Raw genomic sequence first — 27,776 nt, 5'->3', positions numbered from 1 at the left:
GAGCAGACAACGCGGTAAAGGAAGCTGCTGCGGCAGCAGAGCAGTTAGTAGTTTGGCAAGCGGTCCAAGGCCCCTAGGTATCTACCTCTCATGACTCTACCTACATACCTACTAGACTAGCATCAGCAGTGTACTACTAGTAGATTAGTTGGTATGTTATGGCCAGCATAGCAGTTATAATATAATATTATATTCAGAAACAAAAGACAGCAACTGTGGAAGCAACGCAATATAAGCTCAGAGAAGGAAAAGGTGAGAGATGTCCAAGTAGCTGAGCTTGACTTGCTCATCTGAGTATTAAAAATAAAATTTGAAGACTCCAGGTCTTTTGTCTTTTCTTTTCTAATTACAATACATACGTACAAAAAAGGGTAGTTGGCCTTTTTCTTCTTCTCTATGTCTATTAAGAAAAAACAAAAAAGAAAAAGGAAAAGGAAAGGAGTATGCAGATGCAGACAGACTTCTAATTTTGTGTTGTACAGTGTACAAACGAGAAGAGGAAAGAAAGAGAATAAAGGGAGAGGATTATCAGTAGCAGTAGGTACGGTAGGAATGTTCGTATGGTTTGATTGACATGGACAAAAGAGGTAGTAGGTAAGTAGGTCGTAATGCATTATTCTTCAATTGGTACTTTGTATTAATTAACATCGTAACTGTCCGGCTCCAAAGCACCGTACCGCCCCGATTCCAGCTGCGAGACTTTAGTACGAGCTACTGAAGACTAAAGTCGCGACTACAACTGGATGAGATCGACCTCCGAAAAGTCCGGCGGACTCCGGCTGAAGACGGTGCGGCACTTGCCGTCCAGGGCCTGGTACTCGTTGCTGATCCAGATGTGCTTGCTGAACCGCTGCGTGCGGTAGATCTCGTCGTCACTGACGCCGAGGTCGTCGCGCGGGATCCAGATCACGGGCCGCTTCGCCCGCAGCGCCTCGTGCGTGAACGCGCGCTGCACGAGCTGGTCGCGCTCCTCGGGCAACAGGTCCTCGAGTTCGTCGTGGATCCCCGCGAAGAGGGCGTGGCCGATCGTGTGCGGCGACGGACCCTGGGCTTCGTCGTCGTGAGCCAGCTGTTCGCGCATGCGTTGGACCGAAGGCATCGCGGTGTCTGAATTTCCGCCGAAGTACTTGGAGCGGTTGTTTTTGGAGCGGTCGGCCCATGATTGGCGGTGTACAGTCTTGTTGATATTACCTAGGGTGGTGTTCGTGCGATTATTCGGGGCCGGGTTGTCGCCAGTGTCATGATGATGATGATGTTTCCTTCGCTCCTTATTTGCTTCGATCTTCTGTAGCTCGATTTCACGGGCTAGTTCATCTTCAGCTTGCTCTTCTCGTTCACGTTCCGCAAGTTGATGCATAATGTTTCCCCCATCGTGGTCTTCTTCCTCCTTCTCTAGACCCAACCTAATACGCTGAGCTCTACTAAATTCTTCGTCCCGTTTGACTGCGTCGTCTTCCAATGTGATAGGCAGATAGCGAAACAGAGGATTGAAGGCCTCGTTCAAAAAGTATTGATATCCAATCGTCAGGACGAGGAGGATGATCATGCAGATTGCTTGGCCCTCGCAAGCAACCTCGCCTTGGTCGTCGCGTACCAAGAAGAACATTCCGATCAGGCAGAGCTCCATCAGATAAATCCCCGTGAACAGCTGGTTGATGGCTTTGGGAAAGAGGAGACCGCCCGTGTCGAAGCGGAACTTGGTCACGTAGAGAGTGTTGTAGCGATAGACGAACCAAAAGACGCTGAATGTGATGACGTTAAAGACCATAATAAGAGGTGCAATTACGCAATAAATCAGACCTGTGTTGTCCGTTAGACATGAAGAGACTGTTTATACTGACAGAATAACCTACCTATCGATGCAAGCGTAGTGTAGATGGGAAAGAAGGTGCCCCACTGCATCTGGTTCAGGTTCGTTGTGCGAGCCCACTTCATCCTTGCAGTGCTGTCGAAGATGGGCGCCAGGACGAACCAGCTAATCAAATTGAAGATCTGGACCAAGGCTCCAGCGCTGACAGACATCGCCTGCAGAATCATGTACGAGAAGAAATAGTTGCTAGCTTTCGGGATGTTCTGGGCCAGAAGCTCAGGCCAGCTGGTGATATCCGTGAAGGAATCGAAGATGGTCGAAAAACTCGAGGATATAGACACGACGAGGAACAGTTGGACGAAGAGGAACGCAAAGTAGTAGTTCTGGACCGTAAGCTCGACAGCCATACCCGTATGCACGCCCTGAGTCTTCGAGAGAAATCGGAGCGTCAGGGGCAGCAGAGCCATAAGGATGGCGAGGACAAGAGGAGGCAGGATACCCTGGACGGCAGAAACAAGCCAGTCGGGCAGCGAAGAAAGCCAGGACAGCCAGGTGAATTTGCCCTCCAGATACGAAAGCTGAGAGAGCAGACCGGTAAAGGCGACTGGGAAAGCCCAACCTAGAACCATTCCGGACACTAGGATCACCACGCCGAAGGTTCGCAGATAGCGCTCCCACCACTTGATCGACATGTTGTCCCAGATGACATCGTCTGGCGAGATCTCGACGATACGTGGGGCCATCTGCTTGGGGATGTGGTGACTGACCGCCTGACAGGCCATGTGCGCTGCGACCTGGTGATTAAATTGGATAAAGGCCGAGTTCATCAGCGGGAACTTCTCGGGGTTCTGCTGATCGATCTCGATCTCCAGATTCAAGCGTGCGATTTCCTTCCGGCAGTAGTTGATAGTGTCGACCTTCCTACCGATGAGTGGTAAAGATGGCATCCAGCTGATACCAAAAATGGGCAGCCTCATCGTCTCGCGATCTTTTTCCTTGATGTATTTCTTCCACAGTGGCTCTCCATAATCGTCGTCTTGGAATTCTTCATTGTACGCAATCGGATACTCTTGCCCTTCTACTTCATCCCCTTCCTTGCCCTTTCCGGGCTGCGGGGACTTCTTCTCAGCGTCGACTTCTTTAGTTCCATGCGTGCTCACCGGAGTCACTGGGCCAGTCAGCGGGTAATCGTCCGCCTGGCGATCGGGATGGGGTTTTCCAGTCTGTTTCGAGTTGAAAGATAGCGTCTTCTTCCAAAAGGGTCGTCCAGCTTCGACATTCGGTTTTTCAGAGCCACCGGTCGGTTGCTCGTTTTGTTTTCCTCGTCGCTCGACACCCTGGTCGGCGGCACCAGCATGCTCATCATTGGTCGACCCTTGAGGACGATAGCCGGGACCAATACCGTCCCCCACCAGATTGTCCTCTGGCACCATCGAATGGGTGCCTGGAACATATGCTCCGTGGAAACGGCTATCTAGACCATCCTCAACCTTCTTAAGACCACCCAAGACCGTTTTTCCCAATTTGCCGATTCCTTCCTCTACTGCTGGAACGGACCCACGGCTCTGTCGGCTCCCTCCGGACCTGTTACTCCTTTCCGATGTGCTGCTCCCTCCAGATGCGTTTCGCGCATGCTTCTGGGTGTTTCTTTTCAAGACTTCACCGAGGGTATGAGCAATCTGGTGCGGGTCGCCGGAACTTACGCCTGCTGTCGTAGCCAACTGCGAGATTCTCCTGTCAGCAGCTTCCTTCTCCCGAGCCTCCACCTCCTTCACACTCTTTCCGGCCTTCTTTGCCTCGGCTTTTGCCTGTTTGAGCTGTGCTCTCTTGCATTTCTTGATCAATTCGGTCTCAGCAGCCTCCAGGATCAACGCGAGCTTGTTTCGCAGTTTCACCTTCTCGCTGAGCTCGTCGAAATTCCGATTGATCCAGATGTTTCGGATGCCTCCCGGAAATACGTCGTACAATGAATCCAGAGCCTCCACGGACAGCCACCGCTGTGGGATGGCGGTGACGAGGACGGTCGTCGCAGATGCTCGCAGTCGATGCTGCGGAGAGGTCAGGTAGGCTTGTCGCAAACGGATATAGCCGCGAAGTTCATCGAAAAACACGGCACACACGTATACCACCACGACGACAGCCATGAGCAGATGGCCCCAGTAGCGGTGGGTGTGGCGGGGATCGACGTTACCCCAGGCCAGCTGGTCCAGACCGGTGACATTCCACCGGGTGCCGTTTTGCACGTCGTCCCGAGGGTTTGTGTCTTTCCCATCCGCCTTATTCAGCGGGATCAGGATGGGCAGGAGAAGAAACGCCAGGGGGAAGAAGATCTTGAGCAGCATACGGAGGTATCTCAGAAAGAAAAAGGCGTCCAGGCCACATTTCTGGATGAATTCCGCATTGGAAGTACGGAAGACGGGGATGATCCATCGGAACAGGCCCGGTGGTGACGGGTCGGTACGTTCTCGGTCCGGGACCAGGTACGTTCGGGGTTGACTATGGGAGAGTCACAGGTCAGCCACTATCACGGTATCCCAGAGGTGAGCCAACGACTTACTAGATGCGGGTCAGCTTTCCCTTGAGCAGCAAGAACAAGATCAATTCCACCCCGAAGACGATGAGCGCGGTCGCCATGGACGCCAGAAAGGTGTTGATGGTCATGCCCTCGCTCTTCTGCGCGGTGCCACTGGACCCGTCCAGGGCACTGCCCAGGTCGTTATCCGCCATTTTGTCGAAATCGAGCATGGTAGGGAAAGGAGGGGCGCTGCCCGCCACTGGGTCTAGGTCGGAGATGAAGGAGAGAAGGCTGTCAGAGGGGGCGCAGACGAGGAGCAGGAACAGCAGGAACCACGAGCAGGTCCATCTGACGGCGTGGACCGCTGGGGATAAGAGTTAAAGATAGGACGCAGAATAAGATGCAGAGATCGTGGGAGCCAGAGGTGCACGGCGCCGACGGTCCAGCAGGCTTTTGTAGATAGCCTCTAGGGCCAAGACGCCGCTCAGAGACCAGGACGCAGGCGTGGAAGCGCAGAGAGGCATGTCTGGGCGCGGAGGACACAAGCAGCGCATGTTATTCGCCAGCGGCGCTCAGGCTCTGGCCTGTTTGGGACGGCGGGCGGCATGACATCAAGCGCTTGCTGGAACGCGCGCCGGTGCCTGGCAGGGCGTCTTGGCCCCGTTTGCTGTCTCGCTTCGTTGACGTGAGCCCACGAGTGGCCAGGAGTCCATCCGGCCAGCGAGTGCTATTAATACCTCTAGGGCTATTGAGCGGCACGGACATGACAATGGCGATTGTCTGTCAATCGCTGCCCCATCAACGGAAGAGGCTGACGTGCCGGCTTGCGCAAAGAAGCATTATTGGGTTATGAGGATCTGCTGAACGCTGGAACGGTTCTGCGTCGGGCCTGGCCGCTCTGGAGGTGGCGGTGCGCCCGCCGCTGCCCCTGGTTCCCGCCTGCAGCCACATGCCCGATGCCGCTTATGTAAGGTCCTAGCCGCATGCCGTTTGCGTCATGTGATTCAGATCACATGATAAACTTTTCCTTATGTAAGCTAGTGACACGCCGTCCCAAAGCGGAATCACTTAACGCGTGCCGCGCGTTGCTACGCGTGCCCCGGCCACCCGCCAAGAAGTCCAGCTTTCCCTCGGATTTTGCTTCCACAGCGACCCTACACGGTCCCCGACGACCACCACATCTCGACAGCGACCTGTCAGGACCGATTCACCATGTCGTCTCCCGCTTCCAGTCGTCGTCGAGGCCGCCCGGCCAGAGGTTCGCAGACTCCCTCGTCCGCTCGCTCGAGGGCCTCCCAGCAGAACCCTCCCACCAGCAGTCCGACCAGGGCCATGGACGACCAGTCGCAGAGTGGCTCGCAGGCCACCCCGCGAGCATCCAGACGGCTACGAGGCGAGGAGCCTGTCGCATCCTCATCGCCAATGTTCTTTCAGTCCTCCCCGAATGGAACACAACGGAGTGCTGGGGCTCCCGAGGAGAGGATGGAGATCAGCTCTCCGCCAAGGGCATCTTCAAACATCGACGACGGCGAGACAACGCCTCGAGGAAACGGACGACCCGTTGGAGGTATGGACATCTCAGAGCTGTCTATCCATTGACATCTGTTTCACCTCAATATGTTCAACATACTTACGAGGCTGCAGATTCTTCACCGATCCGCTATATGTCCAGTTCGAGTCCTACCCGCAGCAACAACCGTCGGGAACCTCGTTCAGACATCCCCAGCAGCAGCAGTGGACTGTTCGTCCGCTCCTCCCGGTCCGGCTTCCCGCCATACAGGCCTGCAACCTCGCGCAGAGGAGACATTCACTCCGATGCCTTCGGATCCACGCCCAACCGCCGCCGCAGACTGTTCGTCGACGCAAATGGCATGCCAGTCAACGATGGCGAACCGCAGTCGGACGCGACCTTTTCGAATCTGCATCCGGACACCTCGGAGGCGGAAGCTCTGGGCGGCAGCTCGACCCGCGTCATCTGGGGTACGAATATCTCGATCCAGGACTCCATGTCCGCTTTCAAGAACTTCCTGTACAACTACGCCAAGAAGTACCGCATGTGGGCCGATGGCGCGACAGAGGAAGAGACCCGCGCCATGGGGGCCGTGGCCGAAGAAAGAGAGTACATCACCATGCTGAACAACATGCGCAAGCTCGGAGTGACAGGCCTCAACCTGGACGCTAAGAACCTGAAGGCGTACCCTTCGACTCTGAAGCTGTGGCATCAGTTGCACGCCTATCCTCAGGAGATCATTCCGTTGATGGATCAGACTGTGAAGGACGTGATGGTCGAGCTGGCGTTGAAGGAGATGGAGACGTTGAGAAGTCAGGGTCAGAGAAACCATGCTCGGGCACGGGACGACAGCTCTGCCCCGCCCGTGCCCAGTTCGGATGCCATGAGTGAGGCTGGCCGCCCTCAACAGCCTGAGATCCCTGATCTGGTGGAGGAGGTGGAGAACAAGGTGTTCAAGGTTTTGCCATTTGGGCTGGACAAGACGGTCAACATGAGGGAACTCGATCCGGCTGGTATGTGGATTTGAAATTTTCTGAATTACTGCTTTGAATTATTGCTAACTTGTACAGATATGGACAAGCTTATCAGCATCAAGGGTCTGGTGATAAGAACAACCCCCATCATCCCCGACATGAAAGAAGGTAGATATCCTTGGTGGCAGAAAATGGTCTCTCTAGGGTTGACGTGCTAATCTGTTCCAGCGTTCTTCCGCTGCCAGGCCTGCAACCACAGCGTCCAAGTCGACATTGACAGAGGAAAGATCGCGGAGCCGACTGTCTGTCCGCGGAATGTCTGCAGACAACCGAACTCGATGCAGCTGATTCACAACCGCTGCGTCTTCGCGGACAAGCAGGTGATCAAGCTGCAAGAGACCCCGGATACCGTTCCAGACGGTCAAACGCCTCACTCCGTTTCCCTCTGCGCGTACGATGAATTGGTGGATGTCTGCAAAGCGGGTGACCGCGTCGAAGTCACCGGTATATTCCGGTGCAATCCCGTCCGTGTCAACCCCCGGCAGCGCACGCAGAAGGCCCTCTTCAAGACCTACGTCGACGTGCTGCACATCCAGAAGGTCGACCGCAAGAAGCTCGGGATCGACACCTCGACCATCGAGCAGGAGCTCTCCGAGCAGGTTGCGGGAGACCCGGAGCAGGTCCGCAAGATCACCGCGGAGGAAGAGCAGAAGATCAAGGAGACGGCCGCCAGACCGGACGTCTACGAGCTCCTGGCTCGATCGCTCGCGCCCAGTATCTACGAGATGGACGACGTGAAGAAGGGCATCCTGCTCCAGCTGTTCGGAGGCACGAACAAGACCTTCGAGAAGGGAGGCAACCCGCGGTACCGAGGCGACATCAACGTCCTCCTCTGCGGTGACCCTTCCACATCCAAGTCCCAACTCCTCCGCTACGTCCACAAGATCGCCCCCCGAGGCGTCTACACCAGCGGCAAGGGTTCCTCGGCCGTCGGTCTGACCGCGTACGTCACCCGCGACCCGGAAACGCGCCAGCTGGTCCTCGAGTCCGGCGCCCTGGTGCTCTCGGACGGCGGCATCTGCTGCATCGACGAGTTCGACAAGATGAACGAGTCGACGCGGTCCGTGCTGCACGAGGTCATGGAGCAGCAGACGGTGTCGATCGCCAAGGCGGGCATCATCACGACGCTGAACGCGCGCACCAGCATCCTCGCCTCCGCGAACCCCATCGGCAGCAAGTACAACCCGAACCTGCCGGTGCCGCAGAACATCGACCTGCCGCCGACGTTGCTGTCGCGGTTCGACCTCGTGTACCTGGTCCTGGACCGCGTCGACGAGCAGGAGGATCGCAGACTGGCCAAGCATCTGGTCGGGATGTATCTGGAGGACAGGCCGGAGAACGCGAGCAGCGAGGAGATCTTGGTAAGCTAGAAGCCGTCTCTCCCTCCCAAGCCTCACCATCCGCATTCATCGACTAACGTACCATCTACCAGCCAATCGAATTCCTAACCTCCTACATCACCTACGCCAAAGCCAACATCCACCCGAAGCTGACCCCCTCCGCCGCGCAAGCCCTCACGGACGCCTACGTCGCGATGCGCAAGCTGGGCGACGACATCCGCGCCTCGGACCGGCGCATCACCGCCACAACCCGCCAACTCGAATCCATGATCCGCCTGTCGGAGGCGCACGCGCGCATGCGCCTCTCGACGCAAGTCACCTCGGACGACGTCGACGAGGCCGTCCGTCTCATCCGCTCCGCGCTCAAGCAGGCCGCAACGGACGCGCGCACGGGTCTGATCGATATGTCCCTGTTGACGGAGGGGACGAGCGCGAGCGAGCGTCGCAGACGCGAAGATCTCAAGCGGGCCGTGTTGGCCGTCGTCGAGGAAGCCAGCGGCAGTGCCGGTGGAGCGGCGCGATGGGCGGACGTCTTCCGCAGACTCAACGAGCAGAGCAGTGTCGAGACGGATGGCGGGGAGTTTGCGGACGCGCTGAGGGCGCTGGAGACGGAGGGGCTGGTGAATGTCGTCGGGGAGGGGGCGAGGAGGTCGATTCGGAGGGTCGCGGGGACTTTTCTTTAATCTAGGCTGATGGCCTGGTGGAAGAGCAGGAATGGGGTGCCTGTCAAGTCATGGAAACCAAAGTGATGATAATGTCATGCATGGGAGTCAGGTCAGGTCAAGACGGGATGGGATGGGATGGGATGGATGGGAACGAAGGGACGATGGATGATGATGTGAGACGGTCCAATCCAAACAACACCTAATATTTCACGTTGATTGATCCGGGAGTTTGGTGTGAATACCTACTTCTTTCTTTCCATGTTGTGTTATCCTATGGAGCTTCCATAGGTTGCGTCTGAGAATTTGGTATGTACTGTATACTATGTGGTTAATGGACTGGGGAAACAAGAATATATATATCTATCTATCTATCTATCTATCTATCTATCTATCTATATGCAATCGATCACCACTATATCTACCTACCTATTTACCTATCTACGAATCAATTCTGGGGAAAAAAGAAAAAAACAAACAAATGTCTTCATGTATATATTAGGTAGGTGCCTATGATATCATATCTATCGACCTACGTACATAAGGTAACTGTCCTGAACGGGCATGTTAAATTGAAGTTTCCATGTACAGTACCTAGGGTAACTACCTATGTGGGGAAGCTGCGCGCTAACGGGAAGAAAACATGACCTAGGTGCTGTACTATACACATAAGTCAACAAGAACCCACCTAAGTAGTAGTGAAAAAAGGCCAGCTTCGTCCACTACTGGGCTTACTTACACGAACCACCATCGTACGAGCACAATGGACAATATATGCAAATCCCTTTTTGTGCTTTGGGAAAGCTACACGACACAAGCGACAGCAATCTTACGTAGGTCCATTTCTCATGCCCTGTACACTGCATTGCAACCGCGGTACCTACAATCTCTCCACCACACCACAATCATTTTCAACCTCTACATACTGTACAACATCCATCGACCGACGCAAATCTGCTCCGCTCAGAGGGTACTCGCGTTTTAGAAACGAAAAGAAAGGCAACGCCAGAGCAAAGAAAAGCTAAAACGGAGCAAGCAGCAAAGGTACCAACCAAAGGACTCATCTCTCATAACCAGAAACTCGGAGACGAAGCTAATAATAGCCATAGTCATAGCCATGATGTAGACATACAACATCAAAACGTCAACAGCAAGAGTAGACAGAACTCGTCAGTCAATGTCACAACTCTGCATGTTCCACTGCAACACCAAATTTACCACCCCCATCATGCTCATGCACAACCCCACCATGCCTTATCCGCAACCCAAAGTTCAGCGCAACCGCAGCGACCAGCCCAATACAGAGTAACGTGGGCCCCCACTTTTCGTGATACACGCGCTTCACGTCGCGCCGCTTGCGGATCTTGTCGACACGCCATATGTACAAAACCAAGCTGTAGAGGAGGGCAAGGGCGGCAAGAATCGTAAACGCCCACGAGGACGTCAGGGTGACGGTGTCGTGGCCAAAGTTGAGCAGCGTCGCGGCGATGGAGCCCAGAATGATCGAAAACTCGAGCCACGCGAGGAAGGTCCGCTCGGCGGCGAAGTAGACCTTGGGCTCGACGCGGACGGGGACGTAGATACCTGCTGACGGTTAGAAAGATTCTATGCAAACTGAGGTGTGCACTTACGTTTGCCCTTGGGAGCGGTGAACCGCTTGATGGTACGTTGACCTTGTCCCATGATGGTGATGCCATTGGGAGCTTCCAAGGGTATCCGGGTCGGCTTCGGACCTGGGATGAGAGCCTTCAGACCCTCCGCGATGTGTTTCCCAGCCTGACGCGTGTAATACTTGGCCAGCTGCTTTCGATAGTACCACCCACCGATTCTCCTAGCCTCCTCCAGCTCGGCGGGGTCCTCCGTCTCGTCGTCGGAATCGTAGAGCGGATAGTCCTCGTCGCCGGGTAGAGGCTGCGGTGCCTCGGCGGCGATCCGTTCCTCGACGTCGAGAGCGTTCCCGTCCGTCTCCGCGTACAGACCATTCTGCTGATGCTCCGTCCCATAGGGCGCCGTGTCTTCCGCGCGCTCTCCAACGGCTTGTATACGCTGGTCCGCGGGGATCTGACGCGGTCGTCTCGCATCCTCACTCTCCGACTCCCGGCCCTCTTCGTCTTCCGTCTCATCCTCATCCAACTGTTCATCGCTGGTCGTCAAGCTCGCGCTCTGAGGCGGCCGTTGGATGCCAAATGGGCGCGTGGGCGGCTTCCGGATGTCGACATCCATCTGCGGCATCCAGAACGGCAGGAGATTAATCTTATCGGGGAAGAGGGTGGCGGTGCCGTGGATGAACTTGCTGAACTTGGGAACAGCTTCCACGAGGTGACTGGCTGTGAGATCTCTGATCCACTGGGGAGGTTCCTGGCCAGCTTGGGTCTGGAGTTTCACCTCCAAGACCGCATAGGGGAATCTCTCCACATCTTCGGCCGGCAGCTGGGAGAACGGGTAGTCGATCCCGATATCCATCCTGCGCCAGTTGTCGCCGGCCCGTCTCCGGCCCAGATTGTCCTCCCGGACCATCGTCAACTCCGTATCCAACGAGATTCGAACCCTCGCATCCCCCGGCAGCTGGAACGCTGTCCGGTGGTAGAATGTCCGCGTCACCGGGACCAGTTTCCTGGTGATGACCCGATATTGGATTTCGCGCGCCAGTTGCTCCCACTCGGCGATCTCGGCTTCGCTCTTCTTGCCCTCCTTCCTGTACTTCTCAAAGATACGGTCCACCGTCATCTTCCCAGAGAGAAAAGCGTTGACATGCTTCTCCTTCATTGGAAAGCGCGCCTTGACCGATTTCTCTCCGGTCCAGTCCTCGCGGTGCGTCTTTCTCTCGACGAAGATCTGATCGTTCTCCATACCGCCGTACCATCTTAACCGGATGGCTTCTGCACCCTCTGTCTTCTTCAGTCGTCCGGTGTACAACTCCCAGGTGTCTGGGTTATCGTAGTAGATGGACGAGATGGCCGAATCCTTCTCCTCGAACTCCTTGCGCGGGTTGAAGACTAGGACGGGGAGATGCTGTGATGGCTCCCATCAGAATCTTTAGATGCTAGAGACGATAAGACCAAAAACGAACCTTCAGAATGATCAGTTTCAGCTCCGTGATGTTGTCGGGATGCACCCAGTATTTGGTCGTCTGCCGGATAAAGTTCTGCTGCTGCCCTCCCGCGGCGCTGTCTCCCTTGGCCGGGTTTCCTCTCGTGCGAACGAGATCGTAGAGCTTCGAAAGCTTCACCACAAAGGCATCATAGTTGTCCTTGAAGAACGGCTTGGCCTTGAGACGGGCCGCAAAGACCGGTTTGAGGTACCATCCCGTTTGTTTCTACCACCGTCAGCCACGCCATATCGGAAGGGGAGACGGATCACACACGTCATGCTTCTTGATGATCTTCTGAAAGCCCGTGTAGTTCAGCTGGGTGAACTTGGCCAGGTCATGCACGTCGGCGATGATATCGCTCAGGTCCTCCTCGAGCAGCATGAAATCCTCGTCCGTGGGCGGGGGTTGGCCATGGCGCCTGGCAGCCTCACGGTCGAGACGGGAGACGACCTCGTTGACCTCGCGCTCGCTGGTCTTGATGCGGCGGACGATCTCCTCGCTCTTGATGCGCTGGAAGGTGAAGACCTTGTCGAGCTCACTCTCGAGCAGGGCGACGAAGCGCTTCTCGTCCTCCTCGGTCCAGGGCTTGCGCTCGGGCTTGGGGCGGTCGGGGGTGGGCTCGGAGACGTATTGGGTCTTGAGAGCTTCCTTGAGGTCTTCGTAGGCGATGTAGTGCCACCAGAACTCCTTGATCATAGACGACCGGAGCTGCTCGCCGAACCTGGAGCGGAGAGAGAGAGAGAGAGAGAGACCGGGTCAGTAGGGTGGGAGAGAAGAAGCCATTGGACGGTGCATACCTCATGGTGAGCCAGATGAAAGGACGAGCAGAGCTTCGGGCAGCAGACCAAGGACGAGCAAGAAAGGAAATGTGAGAATACGTCAGGCAGAGCGAAGGGAGGGAGCTGGCATCGTGAGCCCGGCTCTCTATAACCGCGACGAGAAGGGAAAAGGGCACGACGGGAGCGGATGTGGAGAGGGGAGAAGAATGGAAGGGAGCAAGGGGGAGCGAGAGAGATGGGAGGTCAGGTCCGCCCCCGTCGCCCGCGCAGACCCAAGGTCGAGGACGGAGATCCTTCTACTGTCCTTGCCACCGTCGGTCTATCTAGCGCAACCAGTCAAGTGATCCGGTTGGCGAACGTGCTCCCCAGATCGGGGTTGGCGTCTGGGCGGACTTCTCAGCAGTCTCATCCCGGCACGTCTCGCGTTCCCTTGTAACGACGCTTGTACCTCTCCTGTCTGCCACCTAATCTCTCCGATTGGATCGAGATCGACACACAACACGTCTCTAGATCTTGAGATCGTGAAGCTTCTCCAAAGCTTGACCGGAGATCAGAACGTGATCCCTGGACATCCCCGATCCCAACCTTTCCCAACCTCTCCCAACCTCTCCCAACCTCTCCTACCCAAAACGGCAGGACCTCACGCTCTCACATGCCGCTTCCGTCGACGCATCTTGGCTGCATGTCTCATCACGCCCCCCCCCCCGGCCCGTGCGCTGCCGGGCAGCTGACCCCTTCTCACCGCAGGTCCTCGGACTTCTGACCGTTACAGAGAGGTCGGTTTAAGTTTATCTCCGCTTATACCTATAGAAGCCATATGATATCCCATCAAGTATCCTCGACATGATCCTCTTATATCCGATGTTCTATTCTATTCTATTCTATATCCTACAGCTCCAACCTGAAGACAGCTCCGGAGATTTAAGTTACCGCGGTGATGGAGAGAGATCACTGATCACCGCTCGATCAGCAGCCGCTACTGCATCCCGCCCCACTCCCCTCTCGAGATCCAATGGCCCATCACCAGCCCGCATATCCCCAGCTGTAGATGCCGGCCAAAAAGAAACACCTTGGTATTCTGCAGGAGATGTAGGCCAAGGCGGAGCCGCGGTGACGCTATGTGTGAATCCCGTTGGGGAGACTGGTCCGAACGATTCGTCCAGTTCTGTCCATCGGTATACAGTATGCTGTGATTTTCCTTGGATGAATCAATTAGGGTATTAGATAATGCGTATTTATAGATAGCCAACCAACCTGGAGCGCCAGGGTCATGGTCAGCTTCTTCGAAAACCACTCTCAAGGGCCACTTGGCCCGACTCCCGGCACACTCGAGTGGTCACTGGGGGTCTTTTGTTGCGAGAGGCGGTATGCCATAGCTGGCAGGATGTGCCTCTGCCGACCAATTCGTTGTCAGGTATGTCCAGTTCTATGACTCGTGATGGTAGCCATTCTCTCCAGATGGCGAGTCGTCGCTCTGTGGGTAGCCTTGGAGAGAGGCTGAACTCTCTTGCTTGCGTCACCATTTTTGAACAAGATGTGACTGCAGATGATTCGAGTCATAGTCAGTGAGATCAAGGACGGATGCTGCTGGGTTTCCCCCCGCCTCCCACTTTTGCAGTCGCTCAAGTCCACGAAGAAACAAAGAGGCCAATTGATTAGCGTCAACCAATGGCAAGCAAATAAATACTTTGGATAGCTAAGCTAAGCTATCATATTACAACTATTACCACCGCTGGCCTTAACGATATATCAATCCGACAAAATATTTTAATAAACAAAGTTATTTCAGGAAAACAAAGAGAAATGCTTGGATAAATACCAAATAAAGAATAACATTGTACTGTATACCTATCCTATCCAGATAACAATAATAACATAGCATAACTAGCTCCCCTGCATGGAGGACTCACACGGGTGAGGTCACATAAAAAGGAAAAAAAAAAACATCCCATTTATTTTTAAATTTTGAGGATTTCATTCACCGCTTCTTGATACTCACGTCGATCTTCCCGATAACCCACGCGGTGACGAAGACGACCAGGAAGCCGCCGAAGATGCTGATCGGCTTGCGCAGGCTCGCGACGAAGGGGTAGTCGTATGTTACCTGTGATCATCGATCAGTAACCAGTCCAATCCGATTGTTATATGTCCAGCGGTCAGGTAACTTACAATCAACTGCGCATCCCTCGCCTCATCGGACAGGTTGTCCACCGTCAGCGTCAGCGCCGTCCGGCCCAGCGTGTCCATGAAAGTCAGGTGCCTGGAGATGCTAGCAGCAATCTGGCTCTGCCCGGGGAGACCGGTGCTGGACTTGCCATCGTCGAGCGTCTCGTACCGCACGTTCGTGGCGCCCTCGGGCAGGATAACCCGCACCACGACCCGCTCGTACTGGATGCCCTCGGGGGTTTTGGGGCCCTCGAGGAACGGGACCTTCAGGACGTAAGTGTCCGGTCCCGTAACGGTCTGCCGGAGGAACCTTGACAGATCGTTGTTCCACCCGACCTTGAAGCTATACTTCCACCCGCCGAAGACTGGGTAGCGGGGCTTCAACTCCAGATACGCCTCCGTGTTGGGCTTGTTGCTCGGGCTGGGACGGTACCGGCTGGTGGAGACATTGCCGATGTCGTCGATGAAGTAAGGGTCGACGGAGCCCGGTTTCAGCGGGTACTTGAGATCGCGGAGGGCCGAGGTCGGCAGGCCCTGGAACGACTTCATCGTCCAGGCCACACGGGAGAAGTGGTTGGAGAGGTTGGCGCCGTCGTTTCGGAGCCAATAGCGCTCCTCCGTCGCGAGGTTGCCGCCCCAGTGTGAGACCTCCAGATCGCGCTCCAATAACGAAGCAGTGAGGACGGGCTTGGTGAATTCGTAACGGACAGTGATCTGCTCTCCGGTCGTGCCTGGGGCGGCCTCGGAAGTATCATATGGGCCGTAGGTATACGTGCTGCCCTGGCGTTCAGGGTCGGTGCCGGTGCCGGTCTTAAGGCCAGACGTCTCCGTGTAGTCGGGCACATTGGTGTTGGGGAACTTGAGCTTCGTCTTCTGGCTCACGGTCGTGTAGGCCGAGGGAACGTAGGCGGGGAAGGAGTGCGTCAGGTACTGCCGGTCGTCCTGGTGGATGGCCGCAGGGAGCGGCTGGAGTGAGGACAGGACGTAGTATGAGATGCCCAGGGTGATCTGGGACAATGGCGGGAGGGGTTCGGGGAAGTGGATCACGAAGTACTGAGTGTCGCTGCAGGTTTAAACCGGGTCAGCACATCGTGAGCTTCATTGAACTTGTTCAATGGTGAATCGAGCAACCGTGGCATCGGCAAGTTATGTAGACAAGTCGACAGTTGTAGACAAAGACAACGGCACCAACCTCATAGGATCAAACTCCGCAGCGTTAACCTCAAACCGTCCCTTCTCCGGAGCCTTCTTGTCCCTCACTTCCAACCCCCCGACCTTGCTAATGTTCTCCGTCGAGAAGGGGAGATAGTAGTCGCTCTGCGGCTTCTTGTCCACGTTCTCGACGACGACATTGATGGTCTCCCGGACATAGCCCTTTTCGAGATTCGTGTTGCGGAGAAGGTTCACGTTCTTGAAGACCTGCGGGGGCTTGAAATTCTGGGGCAGGACGACCTGCGCTGACAAGGGGGGAGCTGTGATGTTCGAGTCCGCGGCGCATAGCAAGCTGCTGGACAGCAGGCCGCAGAGCGCGGTGGCTGCGGCGAAGAGCCTCATTGCGACGGGGGCGGCCGAGCAGCAGACCGCTCCGGGGGGCAATGCCTCTCCAGAAGAAAGGAAGTAAAGAAAAAAGGTGGAGGGGGGTGGATATGGAGATGTTTATCCACAGGTTGTATATATCTTGGAGCTTAGGTGTCCGCTCTGGACGCTGTACGGGAAGCGCGTCGGCCCCCGAGCGCGGTCCGGCCCGGTGTTATCGAGCCATGACGGAACGCGGGGTTATCTCTCTTCTGTTCTCCTGCTCGCCTCGACACAACCATGATCTTCTCGCGGGCTGCTGCCCGGGCCTGCGGCTGGTCAGCCAGGAGGTCGCTGGCCAGTCTTCCGCGGCCCCGGAGTTACCATGGCTTCACTCCTAGCGAGTTCCTGAAGGTCTCGGAGGAGGTCCAGGACGCCGTTGCAACGGGGAAACCCGTAGTAGCTCTGGAGACTACGATCTACACCCACGGTATACTTCTCCCTGTCTGCTTTTGATACTCTGTAGCTTACGGAGCTTCCAGGCTTCCCGTATCCCGACAATTTGGCTCTTGCGTCGCTTCTCGAATCGGTCGTCCGCGTCAATGGCGGTGTCCCCGCAACAATCGGAGTGATCAATGGCGTGGCGCGTGTCGGGCTGGAAGCGGAGGAGCTCATCGAGCTGGCCTCAGCTGCGGAGAAAAAGAACGCATTGAAGGTCTCACGTCGCGATCTCGGTTACATATGCGGCCTGGTAGAACCACCTCGACACACGGTTCCTAGACCAATGCTGAAAGGAGACAGGGAATGGCCGGAAAGAGGATCCATGGCGGAACGACGGTCTCGGGTACGATGGTGCTCGCGCATCTTGCCGGTATTAAGATCTTTGGGACTGGTGGGCTAGGTGGGTTGTTGAACATGCACCTGTGACCCTGGCAGAGGGCTAACATCCAATAGGTGGTGTACATCGCGGAGGAGAAATTTCTATGGATATTTCAGGTAGTAACGTGCAGGATGGTTGATCCAGGGTTTGCTGCTGACGCTAGACAGCTGATCTCACCGAGCTGGGACGGACCCCCATCACAGTCGTCAGCTCCGGATGCAAGAGCTTCTTGGACATTCCGCGCACTCTAGAATACCTCGAGACTGAAGGCGTCTGTGTAGGAACGTTCGCAGATGGCCGTGAAGGACCCGTGGACTTCCCTGCATTCTTTACCAGGGAGAGTGGAATTAAAAGCCCCAAAATCATCCAGAACGAGGCGGAAGCTGCGGCTATAGTCTGTATGTGGTCTGCCTTCATCCACATTAACCACTCACTGACTACAATCAGATGCCCAATCCAAGCTTCCGGTATCTTCTGGAATTCACTTTGCAAATCCTGTACCAGAAGAGCATTCAATTGCCAAACATGAGATGGATAAAATTATCGCGGAAGCCCTTCGACTTGCTGATGTGGAGGGATTCACCGGGAGCGACAATACCCCCTTTGTGCTAGCCAAGATAAAGGAACTTAGCGGCGGAAAGAGTGTGGAGGCCAACAGAGCTCTGGTTGAAGCAAATGTCGCGCGAGCAACCAAGGTCGCCGTGGAACTTGCTAAACTAGAAGAGTCGGATAAAGGGCGTCCTGACCGGTGAGCTAATATCCTGGAGACCAGTTGAGGGAATCCGCTGATTCCGATATCTTCATTTCATAGGCGAATGCCAGCTCCTGTGACACCTACACCTACTCAGCCTAGTCCGACGACATCATCAGCTGTGGACGATTCGAAGACGCCAGACACGAGCAATGCCACTTTTGATCATTTAGAAAAGGCCAATGTGCTAGTTGCCGGTTCACTTGCAATCGATTTCTCTTGTGACTATGCTCCTTTGGCCCAGCGCAGCACCGAGGTAACGCCTGTCCCACATACCTCGAATCCAGCTATTATCGGGCAGAGCCTTGGTGGTGTCGGCCATAATGTTGCCCTTGCCGCAAGCTACGTCGGCAGCTCCGTCATGTTTTGTAGCGTGGTCGCGGACGACTTCAGCGGCCGCGCTGCCCTCTCGACGCTCCAGAAGGAGAAGTTAAGCCCCGGAGGGATCAAGGTCCTGCCTCCCTCGCTGGGGGCGCGCACAGCGCAGTACGTCGCTGTAAATGATGCAAAGAAAGATCTTGTCCTTGCCATGGCCGACATGAGCATTATGGAAATTCCTGAGCACGACCTCGACTTCGATGGCTTCTGGGACCCGATACTCCATCGAACACGGCCCAACTGGGTTGTAGTGGATGGCAACTGGAGTGGCGGCGTTCTGCGCAAGTGGGTGGCTGCTGCTAGGAAGTACGGTGCTCGGGTCGCTTTCGAACCCGTATCAACAGCCAAATCGACCAGACTCTTTAGTCGGGGGAAGAGTGCTGGAATGAGGGCGGTGGTAGGAGCTTCGGACGCTGTCCCTAACAACATCGTCAGTCTCGCCACTCCCAACAACCTCGAGCTCTCAGCGATGTACGAGACAGCACAGGATGCCGGCCTGTTCGAGTCTCCAGATTGGTGGCGTGTCATCGACGCATTGGGTATGTCGGGTTCTGGTTCTCGAGACCGGCTCGTGTCCATCACTTCCGCGGCGCTCGTCAACGAGGGCATCCCCCAGCAGAGCGTGCAGATGTTGCCGTTCATCCCATGCATTGTGACCAAGCTCGGGGCGCAGGGTGTGCTGCTGACACAGCTGCTCCGTCCGGGCGATCCACGCTTGACGTCTCCCGATTCAGCGCCGTACGTCCTCGCCCGCGCATCAGTAGACGACGACCTTATCGGCGGTGTATACATGCGGCTCTTCCCTCCCGCTGAGGTGCTGACTCACAGGGACATTGTCAGTGTGAACGGTGCCGGCGACACGCTGCTCGGAGTGCTCGTGGCTGGGCTGTCGACAGACGCCAAGGGCGAGCGGCGTCTAGAAGATATCATCCCCATCGCGCAGAGGGCCAGCGTGAGAACGCTCAAGAGTCCTGATGGTGTGAGCGAGGATGTCAGGGGTCTTGCAACGATGCTGCAGGCGCAGTCTTGAGCGCAGATAGCATTCAACCAGGACAAAGTCCCGTCAACACGGTCCATGTGGAAAACGACATTTATAAACCTACCTAACCGTACTTATCATCCAACAGGATCAGGAAGAGCAGCATGCATCCGATCAGGCTGAACCTTCAGACAGCAGGACACGGACGACGCAAGCCATCATCCCGTCGAAGGTCCACAGTCTCATGGCTGTATCCGACCAACTTCCGACACCTTTTCTTTCTGGCTAACTTTAAGCTCGTCATTTTGCCTACCTTATATCCGCCCTTTTCTCTCGGAGCCAGCATTGGGCCATAGCCCTCCAGCTCACCCGCCAATACCGCGATCCGGTTGCCAAGTTCTATATATGTACTGCGCCAATCAACCAACAAGAAGGTTGTATCTACAACCTGTACTCATCCTGCGCGACCTGTAGAAAATGGGACTAGCAAAGTACAGTTTCAAAAAAATGTTAGGTTTGGAGAAAAGAAAAAAAATATGTTCATTATGTTCATGTTCAATACTCGCACTTGCTTCCATATGCATACCTTATAGTAGACCTTTTCTTCTTTTTGGATTTAAAGATCCAGGAAAAAGAAACCGAAAGCCGACAATATACTAACATCAAGGAAAGTTGCTATTTATTTCACCTTCAAATGGATCATATGTCATGACCATAAGCTGCGAGCTACGCTTCACTACACTATAAATCCAAGAAAAAGCCGGCGTTCAATTACCAGCGCTAACATCCCTTGCCTAAAACATATATAGCAGCGTAACCGCAAATCATCCGTCCCATGGTACAGTACATACATCATCTAATCCTATCCTATCTATCCTATGAAACAATCATTATATGTACAGTACATGTATTTCTTTCCGCTTGGATCTATATCCTATTATCACATTCTAAATCTACAGAAAAGGGAAAACAAACCCGAGATCCGTCATCCATTACCCACAAAATAAAACACTGAAAAGAAACTAAACCATCAACAACCCATTACTCTCCTCACTCTCCTCATCCACCACCTTCCTGACCCCCTCCCCCCCGACAACCGGCACCCTCCTCACCTCTTCCTCCCCCTCCACCGTCCTCCCCGTCGCCTTGAAACTCACCGGGACCAACCCCGGATCCAACAACCCCACCTGCACCAACACGCTCGCCTGGTCCCAATAGATATGTTCCCGGGCGATCTTCCCGCCCCGAACGGTGACGGCCGCAACGAGGACGACGCTGACTTCGCGGTCAGTGGGGGGCACGTGGGGCAGGAGCCAGGGGATCTCCTGCGTGTGGCGGAAGGTGAGGAGGAGTTCGTCGACGAGGCGGTCTGTGCCGACGGTGCGGGAGAGGAGGCGGAGTTGGAGGGAGGGGGGGACGTGGGGCAGGAATTCTTCCGTGTAGAGTTGGTGTAGGGTTTGTCTTCCTGAGCCTGTGTGTATGTCTTTGTCAGTCCTGAACGGACTGTATAGATTTGAACGGGGAATGGGAAGGGGGAGGGATATACCGCCAATCATAGTCGGAACGTAGTTCACATACGGACTGAGTCCGTCTCCATCTTTCCCATCTCTCCCATAATGATCATCGACCATGGTCGCCATCACACCCTCCACATCCCTCCGAATAAACAGCTCCCGCAGATGCCTCTCCCACACCTCCTCCACGTCGGAACTGACATCGATCCCGAACCCCTTTCTCAGACACGCCAAGGTCCGACTCCACGCCAACCGGGCGCTGACTTTGTCGTAGTTATCTTTTCCTTCGTCCCCTCCGTCGTCAGATCCTGATCCTGATCCTGATCCGTGGAGAAGACGCTGGTGATTCGGATGCTGGTGTTCCGCGAACCCGACGTCCGCGTCCGGGTAGAAGTACGCGTTATCGCGGGGCGCGAAGTTCTGCGTGCCGGCGAGGTGGATGACGACTTGGAGGGAGGGTGGGAAGGCGGTTGTGTTGCTGGCGGTGATGGCGGAGGGGGGGACGGTGGAGGGGTAGTAGGCGACGAGGGCGCAGAGTTTGGGCATGGGTTTGGTGCAGATGTCGAGGAGGAGGGAGGCGGCTGTGTTGTATGCTTTAGATATCATAATATAATGCATTAGCTATATATTCATGTCTTATATTTGAGTAGATAAATTTGGATAGATATACAGATGTACATCTGCACTGTACTACTATAATACATCAGGTAGACAAAGGTATAAAATAAAAGAAGAGAGAGAGAGAGAGAGGACATACCAACAACAGCATACCTCTCCCCGGCCTCCAGATCATCCTCTACACGATGCACCTCGGCCTCAACCTCCTTCCGCTGCTCCTTCTCAACCACCTCATCCACATCCCCTCCTCCTCCACCACTCCTGACCTTCACCTGCACATACTTAACCACATCGAACTCCTCATCCCGGAACCGCCGCTTGGTCGTCCCGTCGAACTGCTCCTCGGGGACGTCGGCCGCGATGACGAGTCGTGCTGGAGGAGTGTCTTTCTCTCTTGACGGTGTTGATGGGGAGGTGCTGGCGGAGGGGGAAGGGGAGGAGACGAGGTTGGTGTGTGCGGAGCGGATGCGGCGGGTGATGTCGGAGCCGGTGCGGCGGATGGTGTCCATTGTCTTTTTGTTTTTGGTTCCGGTTTTGTTTTGGGTATGTATGTATAGGTAGGTGGGTACTTCGAAGAGGGATGGGTATTTATGGGGAATGCATATGTGATGTGATTGATATCAGGTCCCTAAAGTAAGATAGGTATACCGGTTGTTTGGCTGGCAGGGGCGGAGCGGGGAGGTGTAGTATGTAGCGGGGGAAGGTAGAAGAGTGCGGGGGAAATGGAATCGGCCCAATTGATTCAATTGGGGTGAGAGGAATTGGGGAAATCAATGGACGGAGGAGGTTATATACGGACAAAGGAGGGAAAGAGAGAGGAAATAGAAGAGCAGAGACAGGATGAAAAAAAAGAAGTAAAGGTCTAGAGCCCCGCGATCTGCCAAGTTGCTCGATGGGGAAGGGTGACGTCGTCGAGGGGCGGAGGGCGGGTTTGCACTGTTTGGTTTGTATCCATCACGACAGCTCCCCATGGACTGAGACTGCAGTATACCAGAAGATGCAACGTTTTTCGTGTCTCTCTATTGGTATCTTTCGTGTTCGTTGATGCTGTATACTCTGCAAACACTTCAATAGTTATACCACGCGGGAGCTTCTACCGCGATTGTTCTGTTTGCCTAGGTTTCTTATCATCGAGAAAGATGCATTTGCGTTTTTGCTTTTCATCTTCTAATCGTCTAATTTATGGTCGAACTAATTTTGAGCCAGCGCTCCAAGTCTATATGTAGATAAGTCATCTAACATCAACACCCAGATCAAAAGTCAAAAACCATCAATCAGGTCGCTCCACAAATGCGTAAAACGAAAGAATAAAAAAGTAAATCATCTCTCATCAAAATCCAAAGTCAAAGCTTTTTAAAAAGAGACTTTCTATTTATTAGAAAGCCCTCAGCCACTCCCTCTCCTCCCTCACCTTCTCCGGCACAGCTCCATCCTCGTCCCGATCCATACGCTCATCCAGATACCCCACATACGCCGGCCGGCCCAGACTCCGCCGCGCGACATCGCAGTCGATGCGAATGTCCTCGATGAGGGCCTCCAGCGACACGTAGTCGTACTCGGGCCGGATGTAGCCCAGGATGAGCAGGTTGAGGCGGGTGGAGTAGAAGTCGGGGAGCTTGTGGAAGGTCGTGGGGAGGTGGGGTTTACCTCCGTCAGTGGTTGGCGGTGGGGGAACAGAGGAGGAAGAGGGGGCAGAGAGGGGTGGGAGGATGTGGATTTCCTGGTTGAATGTTAGATTACCGTCCAGCAGATGCATATGTATTCGTCTGAGGGTGGCAGCTAAAAAAGCCACGTATGTGAAACTCACACGACGAAGAACAGGGAGAGAGGAGAACGGGAGGACATACAACGGAGCGCACAGTATTCTTGTAGAACGGATTATAGCCAATGCTCAGCACGGCGGGCAGGATCGTCGCAGGCTTAGCGGTGTCCCTCTTCTTCTGCTCCGCGTCCGCATCACCTTCACCATCTACGGTGTGCGCCGTCGACGCTTCCTTGTCGTAGACGAACCGGGCCGGGTCCAGCGCGACCACGCCGTAGTAGACGCCCGTCTGCAGGTCCGGGTACGCATCCAAGCCGTCTGGGGGGATGTTGGCGGTGGGAATGCCAAGCTGGATGCAGCGTCAGCTCGCGCTCATATTCATCAAGGTGAAAGCACAGGAAACACGAGATCCGACAGAACGAAAATGTACAATCAAAACACACAGAGACGTACCTCCTTACTCCCCCTTCCAAAGCCCTTGATGACCGGCCCGGACAGCCTGATCGGAAACGGGGGCTCTGGGCCGCCCTCCGGCCCCGCGACAGGATCCCGCGGTCCGTCAGGTCGCATCGTGAGTCGGGTAGAGCAGAGTAGAGAACTTGGTGTAGGGTTAACCTTTCTCTACTCCGGTTATGTTCTGCTCCAGACGCGGAGGACCATAGAATCACACAGGAGAAACCCTCCGCTACGTGGGCTGGAATCGTGCACGGAGAGTCTATGGAGAGTCGAGCGGGGTGGAAGGCCGCAGAAGCGGGCGAGGTCGTGTCTATCGATAACGCGGGTACGATCTGCTCATTGGTCGGAGGACCCCACGTCACGTAAGCTTAATACGGACCGCATCGTTGATATCTATCACTATCCCTGCGGCCTGAGAGCTCCATGGTTCATCTCAAACAATACAAGAGTTTCAGAAAATCTCAGGACACTTCATTGATCATCTCCTATACACTCAATGAACTAAGCACATGGACGGCACCCTGGACAACTACTACAATAGCTCCTTCTCTTTCAATACTTTGACGAGTGCAGGAACCAAATCGATATCGGGCGCAATGGATAGCGGACAGACGACCGTGCACGACTGAAGCATCGTGGAACCGTAACTGCTGTATCAATGAAACAACGCATTTCATTCGTCTGGCAAAAGAATTCGAATCGTTGTTTCTCTTCGATTCGAGTGCCAATTCAACATCATCTCCAGTAGACCTCACAATACTTTTAGACAATAAGGACCTCTTCATAACAAAGGTCCGCGATGTAATCCTGATAGCATACCCGTGAAATAAATAGGACATGGCGCTGTAGATCTCGAATATATAGAAACAAAGAGATCTGAAAATGCAAGTAAAAAGATAACAAAAATCTGTACAAGAAAGGCATAAGACAGAAGTCTGCCCGGGAATAATCAATATGTACGTGTGTAAAAGAGTACAAGACCGACTAAAAGTCAAAGCCAATATTCTGTTCATCGAAAGGGTATGAAACAAACAAACTCCGGAAAACATCATGGTATCCCCTTTTTTTTTAAATCCTACCCTCATGATAGATGCAACAGGAAATCAAATGCATGGTAAGAACTGTTATATCCACGTTAGTCAGGAACTTTGAAAATGTTTGACAGCAGGGAACTTACATTCATAACGATAAGCATCGGGATATCGAAAACGTCTCTTTTGACCGTCCAGCAGTAGCTGCATTCGACCTTCCCGTCCTTAAACCCGAGCTGGTTCATCCCAGCCTCACCTGCGATACCCCCCTTGCTCATCTGACCGTTCCACTTGCCGTTGGAACTATCCTCCATCTTTTCGAGCTCCGTATCCTCCTTGGTCTTGTATTTCAGAAGCTTACACGTCGTCATGACGCTGCCGCGAGAGTCACCAAACGCGAGTTTGGCAAAGTCCTCGTAGAACTCAATCACGCTGTCGTCATCCAGCAGCTCCGCCAAGAACACAGGTTGCAAGCGACCCTGAGATCCGTTATCCTGCATCCCAGTCCGAGGAGGGAAGCCGCCACGCAACGAAGGGCCAGTAGATCCACCAGTGTTGACGTTCAGGTTGGGCTCCTTTCCAAGCAAGACGTCTTTCTTCCACCCAGTGAGGATGCTAAATTCTTTCCCGACGGCTGCGACCTCTCCTGTACGCCGACAGACGATGGTCGGCGTGCCGCAGGCATTGATAAAATCTTCGTACTCCCACAAAGTGCGCTGGAAGCACTTCTCCATGAAGATCAGGTCATCCTGGTTGAGGGTTTTCGTGGTCGCGATGAAGGACGGGCGGATCGAGGCTAGAGCCTTGGCAATCTGCAGGGTCTTCTGCGGAGAGAAGCGGCGCTGGATGAACGCAGTCAGGTTGTGGAAGCCGTTGGTATACGAGTAAGGCTCTTTGACACTCTCGTAGATCGAAGATGGATTACGATGGCGCCGTTTGACCCCCCCTTGCATCTGCTGCTTGAGATTGGATGTCGAGATCAGTGACCGCTGTCCGTTAGAACCAGAGAGATTCGACTTGTTTTGGTTGAACATCGATGCCGTGCCGTCATCGAAACCGGTCGTCATCTGCGGACTAGTCGTCGAACTCGGGCTTGTGAAGTTCGGCGGGCCGCTTTCAATCGCAAATGCATGTGGCACCTCCTGCTTTGGCATTTGCCCGTGAACCATGTTGTTCTGACCGGACTGGCCGTAGATACCGCCGATGTTCACATGCCCCTGGGCCGAGGTGTTCGACCAGTCGTTCATCAGGGGATCCCCAAACATGAACGGCTGCTGATTCGACGGGCTCTCTGCGAAACTGGCTCCCGTCACAGGCGTCGTGGAAAACTGCACAGAACCGCTCCGTCCGATCGATCCACGCTGAGTTGCCGTGTCACTGGGCGGCGTTTCAGCCGCCCCAGTGGCCAAATGTCCGAGCATGCCAAACTCCATCGCACCATAACGGTTTCCGAAATTCATGCTTGCCAGATCAAAATTGAACAGAGCAGGATCGCTCGGGTCGAAGAAGGGGCCCCCAAGCGCGTTCTGCGACGGCCCTCCAGCAGTTGTCGTGTTCGGTGTCTGTTGGGCGACCGAGGGCGCCAAACCGGAATTCTGCATGTTGAACGTCGGGGATACCGGCGACTGAGTATTGAACGAGCCCTGGTTCAAGGTGTTCTCCTGAAGAAGCTGGGGCGGTACCTGGTCATGAGACTTGTTCTGCTGATAGGCATTATACGAACCGGACTGCTGCGAATTGTAGAAATTGTTGTTATTCTGCCGCGTCTTTGAAACATTCGCACCGTTCCTCGTAAGAGGCATATTGTTGCGCATAGCATTTGCATTGTTGTAGAAATTCCCGCCAATCCCGGGCATCAGAGCACCGTCTGGCGCATCATGCAGATATTTAGCCTTTTTCCGGACGCCATCGTGGCATGCGTCTTGTAGGCCACGCTTGATACATCGTTGGCATGGTCTTTCGTCACCTGTCAACGGTTTGTCAGCGACCATGCCACAATCGCATACAGAGCATGAGACGTTTCGATGTGAGGATTCTGTTCAGATAGGTGCCCGCATACCGCATGTCAGATGGGCCCGCTGGCAGGCAAAGCAGGCTCTTCTTGCCTTCTTCCTTCGCGGCCTCATGGGATCCTTGGCGTTTGTCGCAGCAGGTTTCTGGACATTCTGGGCGACCCCATTCCCGTTGGCGTTGTTCTCGGTCTTGGTCTCGGGGAGTTCAGAGCGCTCCGCCATGTCTCCGGACTCCTGGTCACCGCCGCTCTGCTTCACCGATGGAGACGGTGAACCCTCCTTGACGCTTCCGGCCATGTTATATAGGAGTTTCAGGGTGACTTCGGGGCCACGTAGAACCGGTTACTCGGGGGGGGGGGGGGGTGGGGTGCACGTCTTAATTTCCGTTGCCGACCAGAGAGACCAGGTTCGTGCGCCGCTGCAGACAGCCGGTGGTACCGTTTCCACGTCTCTTCCAGACCTTCCAGGGATTCGAGCGACCACGGGGACCGATGCACTGGGTCGAGCTCCAGGGGCGACCGCTCACACAACCTGCCCTAGCTGTTCTGGATGCCGTCCGAAATCGAAGCCGCAGGTCGCACGGCAGGGTCGAGTCGAGCAGCGAGGGGCGACTCAATCGAGCAAGTCCAACGGCGTTCCCAACGGTCTGCTGTACAACGGGAGAAGGATCTAGATTGAACTTGACAGGGCGTAGTGACCGTAGGCTGGATGCGCAGGCGCAATGCTCAGGTCCAGGGAAAGGAGGATGGGGAGGACTGGAGGAGGATGGAGGGAGGATAGGTAAACGAGAGGCTTGGTGGCGCCCTGGACTAGATCGCAATGGCCAGGCTGGGAGGAGGAAAAGTGTATAGTGTATAGAGGCTTGCAGAAGCGATCGGCCGCGGCGACTGGAACAGACGCGGTTGGACGAAGACAGGAGTGGAGAGAACCCGGTCTGCGGGGAAGGGCGTTGGAAGTGGAGAGCCTCGAGGTC

General features: G+C 54.8%; 8 protein-coding genes across 8 annotated transcripts; 2 read left to right on the top strand and 6 right to left on the bottom strand.

Annotated features, from left to right (window-relative positions):
• Positions 1-733: 733 nt before the first annotated feature.
• VTN00DRAFT_4648 (uncharacterized protein) lies at positions 734-4,555 on the bottom strand (the record flags this gene model as incomplete). Its single annotated transcript, XM_069431093.1, has 3 exons — positions 734-1,800; positions 1,854-4,306; positions 4,368-4,555. 3 exons carry the CDS (start codon positions 4,553-4,555, stop codon positions 734-736), a joined length of 3,708 nt encoding a protein of 1,235 aa, XP_069290163.1.
• Positions 4,556-5,537: 982 nt separating this feature from the next.
• VTN00DRAFT_4647 (uncharacterized protein) lies at positions 5,538-8,892 on the top strand (the record flags this gene model as incomplete). Its single annotated transcript, XM_069431092.1, has 5 exons — positions 5,538-5,892; positions 5,970-6,848; positions 6,906-6,977; positions 7,038-8,230; positions 8,302-8,892. 5 exons carry the CDS (start codon positions 5,538-5,540, stop codon positions 8,890-8,892), a joined length of 3,090 nt encoding a protein of 1,029 aa, XP_069290162.1.
• Positions 8,893-10,051: 1,159 nt separating this feature from the next.
• On the bottom strand, positions 10,052-12,764 carry VTN00DRAFT_4646 (uncharacterized protein; the record flags this gene model as incomplete). Its single annotated transcript, XM_069431091.1, has 5 exons — positions 10,052-10,455; positions 10,503-11,883; positions 11,942-12,187; positions 12,236-12,683; positions 12,760-12,764. 5 exons carry the CDS (start codon positions 12,762-12,764, stop codon positions 10,052-10,054), a joined length of 2,484 nt encoding a protein of 827 aa, XP_069290161.1.
• A 1,955-nt stretch (positions 12,765-14,719) lies between these two features.
• VTN00DRAFT_4645 (uncharacterized protein) lies at positions 14,720-16,461 on the bottom strand (the record flags this gene model as incomplete). The annotated part of the gene is made up of 3 exons (XM_069431090.1): positions 14,720-14,845; positions 14,911-15,970; positions 16,100-16,461. The coding sequence occupies 3 exons, from the start codon at positions 16,459-16,461 to the stop codon at positions 14,720-14,722; spliced, it is 1,548 nt and encodes a 515-aa protein (XP_069290160.1).
• Positions 16,462-16,722: 261 nt separating this feature from the next.
• On the top strand, positions 16,723-19,461 carry VTN00DRAFT_4644 (uncharacterized protein; the record flags this gene model as incomplete). The annotated part of the gene is made up of 7 exons (XM_069431089.1): positions 16,723-16,912; positions 16,965-17,173; positions 17,224-17,323; positions 17,377-17,418; positions 17,470-17,700; positions 17,750-18,050; positions 18,114-19,461. The coding sequence occupies 7 exons, from the start codon at positions 16,723-16,725 to the stop codon at positions 19,459-19,461; spliced, it is 2,421 nt and encodes an 806-aa protein (XP_069290159.1).
• Positions 19,462-20,432: 971 nt separating this feature from the next.
• Positions 20,433-22,051, bottom strand: VTN00DRAFT_4643 (uncharacterized protein; the record flags this gene model as incomplete). Its single annotated transcript, XM_069431088.1, has 4 exons — positions 20,433-20,881; positions 20,957-21,517; positions 21,603-21,617; positions 21,682-22,051. The coding sequence occupies 4 exons, from the start codon at positions 22,049-22,051 to the stop codon at positions 20,433-20,435; spliced, it is 1,395 nt and encodes a 464-aa protein (XP_069290158.1).
• An 866-nt stretch (positions 22,052-22,917) lies between these two features.
• Positions 22,918-23,874, bottom strand: VTN00DRAFT_4642 (uncharacterized protein; the record flags this gene model as incomplete). The annotated part of the gene is made up of 3 exons (XM_069431087.1): positions 22,918-23,262; positions 23,390-23,653; positions 23,758-23,874. The coding sequence occupies 3 exons, from the start codon at positions 23,872-23,874 to the stop codon at positions 22,918-22,920; spliced, it is 726 nt and encodes a 241-aa protein (XP_069290157.1).
• A 989-nt stretch (positions 23,875-24,863) lies between these two features.
• VTN00DRAFT_4641 (uncharacterized protein) lies at positions 24,864-27,100 on the bottom strand (the record flags this gene model as incomplete). The annotated part of the gene is made up of 3 exons (XM_069431086.1): positions 24,864-24,881; positions 24,938-26,757; positions 26,851-27,100. 3 exons carry the CDS (start codon positions 27,098-27,100, stop codon positions 24,864-24,866), a joined length of 2,088 nt encoding a protein of 695 aa, XP_069290156.1.
• Between the last annotated feature and the right edge of the window lie 676 nt (positions 27,101-27,776).

The sequence above is a fragment of the Thermoascus crustaceus genome (genome assembly GCF_041956765.1).
Source record: "Thermoascus crustaceus strain CBS 181.67 unplaced genomic scaffold VTN00scaffold_2, whole genome shotgun sequence".
NCBI lineage: Eukaryota > Fungi > Ascomycota > Eurotiomycetes > Eurotiales > Thermoascaceae > Thermoascus > Thermoascus crustaceus.
This window is presented reverse-complemented; position numbering and strand designations above follow the sequence as displayed.